Source organism: Haliaeetus leucocephalus, unplaced genomic scaffold (assembly GCF_000737465.1).
Source record: "Haliaeetus leucocephalus isolate CR32 unplaced genomic scaffold, Haliaeetus_leucocephalus-4.0 Scaffold395, whole genome shotgun sequence".
NCBI classification, from domain to species: domain Eukaryota; kingdom Metazoa; phylum Chordata; class Aves; order Accipitriformes; family Accipitridae; genus Haliaeetus; species Haliaeetus leucocephalus.
Window position 1 is genome coordinate 5,380,328 of NW_010972831.1, and position 326 is coordinate 5,380,653.

A 326-nucleotide genomic window follows, 5' to 3' on the forward strand; every position below is an offset into this window, starting at 1 on the left:
CCCCCCCCCCGCCGGGGGCAGCCAGGAGAGGGGCAGGCTCCCACCCCGCCGCCGATTGCCGTGAGGCGGCTGTAGCTGCCTTGGGCAGGAGGAAGAGCCCCATTGTTTTCCTTCCCTTCCCTTCCCGGGGCTTCATGCCCCGCTGAGGGATGATGGAGGTGGTGGGGGACTTTGAGTACAGCAAGAAGGACCTGATAGGACACGGAGCCTTTGCTGTGGTCTTCAAAGGTCGCCACCGCAAGGTAAACACCGATGGGCTTCGCCCGCAGCCGGAGCGGGGCTGGTTACACAACCCGGGGCAGGGGGCCGGGGCCGGGGTCGCTCGG

General features: G+C 67.8%; 1 protein-coding gene across 2 annotated transcripts in view; it reads left to right on the forward strand.

Annotated features, from left to right (window-relative positions):
- The first annotated feature begins 149 nt into the window (after positions 1–149).
- ULK2 (unc-51 like autophagy activating kinase 2) overlaps positions 150–326 on the forward strand; it is a 39,825-nt gene continuing 39,648 nt past the window's right edge. Inside the window, exon 1 of one of the 2 annotated variants that reach the window (XM_010573735.1) lies at positions 150–242. In XM_010573735.1, the coding sequence (XP_010572037.1) occupies positions 150–242 (93 nt within the window). The remainder of the gene's footprint in view (positions 243–326) is intronic. The other variant, XM_010573736.1, reaches the window with a different exon arrangement.